We start from the raw sequence: 2,953 nt of genomic DNA, 5'->3' as shown, positions 1-2,953 counted from the left end.
GCCGGGCGGAGGACGAGGGGCCAGGGGAGTAGGCCGGGGGATTGGGAGAGACGGGATTAAGCCGGGCGGAGGACGAGAGGCCAGGGGAGTAGGCCGGGGGATTGGGAGAGACGGGATTAAGCCGGGCGGAGGACGAGAGGCCAGGGGAGTAGGCCGAGGGATTGGGAGAGACGGGATTAGGCCGGGCGGAGGACGAGAGGCCAGGGGAGTAGGCCGAGGGATTGGGAGAGACGGGATGGTCGGGATTGGGAGAGATTGGGTGATTAGGACTGAGGGATGTTGGAGGAGACTTGGGCGTGGGTGTAGAATCTTATTTGTGAGGATATTTAAGATTTGTTTATGAGAATATTTAGGATTTATGTATGAGGATATTTTAAATATGAGGATATATAAGATGTATTCATGGTTTTTTAGAATTTATTTAATTGGATATTTTAGATTTATTTATGAGGATATTTTTATGAATTTTTATGTGATTTTAGATGTATCGTAAGTGTGTATTGCCTTTTATTTTTTTAATTTATAGACATTTATTTATTTAGAAATGTATAATTGCTTACTTAATTCAATAGTATGTCGATCGTTAAGGACGAGATTTGAGCGTCTGTGAAGAATTTTATTTATTTTTATTATGATAAAAAAGGGAAAAAAAACAAGAAAAAAAGAAGGAGATGAAGAAGAGTTTTAGATAAGTAAATACTAGTGAAAATAAAGAGGAAGTGAAAATAAAGAGGAAGTGAAAATAAAGAGGAAGTAGATGGATTGGCAATAAAGAGTCAAACTGAGAGAAGTTCAGAAGAAATAAAATCCTCATAGATTTATTTTGACATTATTATTTATTACTTTTATCAATCTCTTTATTAAGCATTAAATCTTATTAAATTTATTATTTGAGCATCACACAAATTTAAACAATTATCACAAATATTATATTGTCTGTAATGCAATATATAATTCCTAACCGAAGCACAAATGGATAACACAAATCATATTGTTAACTCATGGATCTGTCTATACCCTGAAAGTGATATTAATAACGTTGATATTTACGTAATACTGGCGTGTATATGCTAATGAGCGCGTGCGTATGTGATATTTGTTGGTATATGTTATCGTCACTTTTATGATGATGTACAGAGGATTAAAATAGTTCACGATTAGTTTGTTGGTTTCATTTCACTTAAAAATGCGTGAGAATTTGAAAATTTGATTAGAGAAATCCGTTATTTCGGTTTGATTCTCGCTTGTCCTTGTGTATGAACGGTATAAAGAAAGAAAAGAGACGAAGAAGAGAAGAATAGAAAGGAAAAAAAAGGAGAATAATAATAAGAAGAATCAGAAGAAAAAGAAGAAGCAGAAGTAAAAAGGAAAAGAGGAGAGAATCAGGAACATAAATAAAACAAAAAGAAGAAAGAAGAAGAAATAATAAGAAACATAAATAAAACATAGGAAGAAGAAAGAGGAAGAAAACACAGAAGAGAAAGAACAAGACGAAAGAACACTCTAAGGGTTTTGGCGCCATGTTTAAATATTTGCTTTCGGTGAGATCCTCTAAATTCCTGGCTAGTTCTCTCGCCGATTTTCACAAGCAAGGCACATTACGCATGGGCGACTTCAGTGCAAGCCATCCACACAACCAACGTAATAGTAATGGGGAAGAATTCAAGCATTTCATCATTAGTAGATCATGTCTGGGCTTCACTGGTACGAGAAGTAGTCAGTGGCCACTTTGCAATACGAACAGACTATACTGTAGACAGCGACGCAACCCGTAGATCACGTTGGCTCAGAGGGATTATCTCACCGGGCCTGGAGCATCACTTCAAGGCACGCGTCTGTGACTTGTATGACACCTATGAAATCATTTGAAAATTTCTCTTAGGGTCAAAGTTGTTTATGACTACTATAACATATGGGTCTGTTCACGAAAACTCTCGAAGAAAAAGAGGCCTCCCATGCACCGAGGTGGATCAATGACCCTATTCTGGCCAAGAAACATAAACGGGTTCAGGAGCTTGCTAACTGTTTATAAGCATAATATGACGTCAGATAATCTTCTGTAGTTTCTTAAAGCCAACAAGAAAGTCAGAGAATTAAAAACTCAGATTCGTAGTAAACACTGGGATCAATTCTTGCAAAGTATCAATAGACAAACTTATGTGGCTACGTGTGTAAAAAAAATGATAGACTGACAGGTACAGCTCTCACAACACCGCAGTTCCACAGTCCACAAGAACAGGTTAGAGGCACTGCTAGAACTCACTTCCACAAGGGATAAAAGATCAACTCAACACGTCGAAAATATATAGAAATATTAATATAGCAGAAGCCTGAGCTGCTACTGACCCCCTCCGACTTTGCCGAAATAACCGAGTGGGAATTGAGTTATGCCCTTCTGAAAGGGAAGGCAACCGCCCCCGGCGAGGATGGCATTACCTACAGCGTCCTTCGCCTCACTGCGCAGGTACCAGGCAACCCACTTGTAAACCTGTATAGACTCAGCCTATCACAAGGAATCCTCCCAAGCTCCTGGACTAAAAGCTTAATCATCCCTATACCCAAACCTGATAAATACAGGCCTATTTCCTTGACCTGCTGTCTGTGCAAAATACTTGAGAGAATAATTCTGTTATCCCCCAGACTGTATGGATTTCTCCCAGGACGTAGCAGCCAGCACGGTTTTGCTGAGTACTTAACAAATTCAAACCCAGGCATGCAAACCGCATTACTTGATCTTCGATCTCTTTCGATATTGCTGAGAAATTATCCTTGAGCAACTAGGTAGCTCTGGTATTCAGGAAAACCCGTAACATGATTTAAATGTATATATCGAATCGATCGGCTCAGGTTCTCTTCAGGGGCATTAAGAGTACTCATACAAAAGTATGTGAACTCGGCACACCTCAGAGAGGCGTACTTAGTCCCATGCTTTTTAATATCCTAATGCATAGAT

General features: G+C 39.2%; 1 protein-coding gene across 1 annotated transcript in view; it reads right to left on the bottom strand.

Annotated features, from left to right (window-relative positions):
• LOC125025610 (basic proline-rich protein-like) overlaps positions 1-1,522 on the bottom strand; it is a 2,338-nt gene extending 816 nt beyond the window's left edge. The window contains exons 1-2 of the mRNA XM_047613636.1: positions 1,501-1,522; positions 1-269 (exon numbers count right to left, since the gene is read on the bottom strand). The exon at positions 1-269 is cut by the window's left edge and continues 816 nt beyond it. Coding sequence (XP_047469592.1) covers positions 1-269; positions 1,501-1,522 — 291 coding nt within the window. The remainder of the gene's footprint in view (positions 270-1,500) is intronic.
• Positions 1,523-2,953: the final 1,431 nt, after the last annotated feature.

Source organism: Penaeus chinensis, chromosome 5 (assembly GCF_019202785.1).
Source record: "Penaeus chinensis breed Huanghai No. 1 chromosome 5, ASM1920278v2, whole genome shotgun sequence".
NCBI classification, from domain to species: domain Eukaryota; kingdom Metazoa; phylum Arthropoda; class Malacostraca; order Decapoda; family Penaeidae; genus Penaeus; species Penaeus chinensis.
The sequence above is the reverse complement of the archived record's forward strand: the minus strand, read 5'-3'. Positions and strand labels throughout refer to the sequence as shown.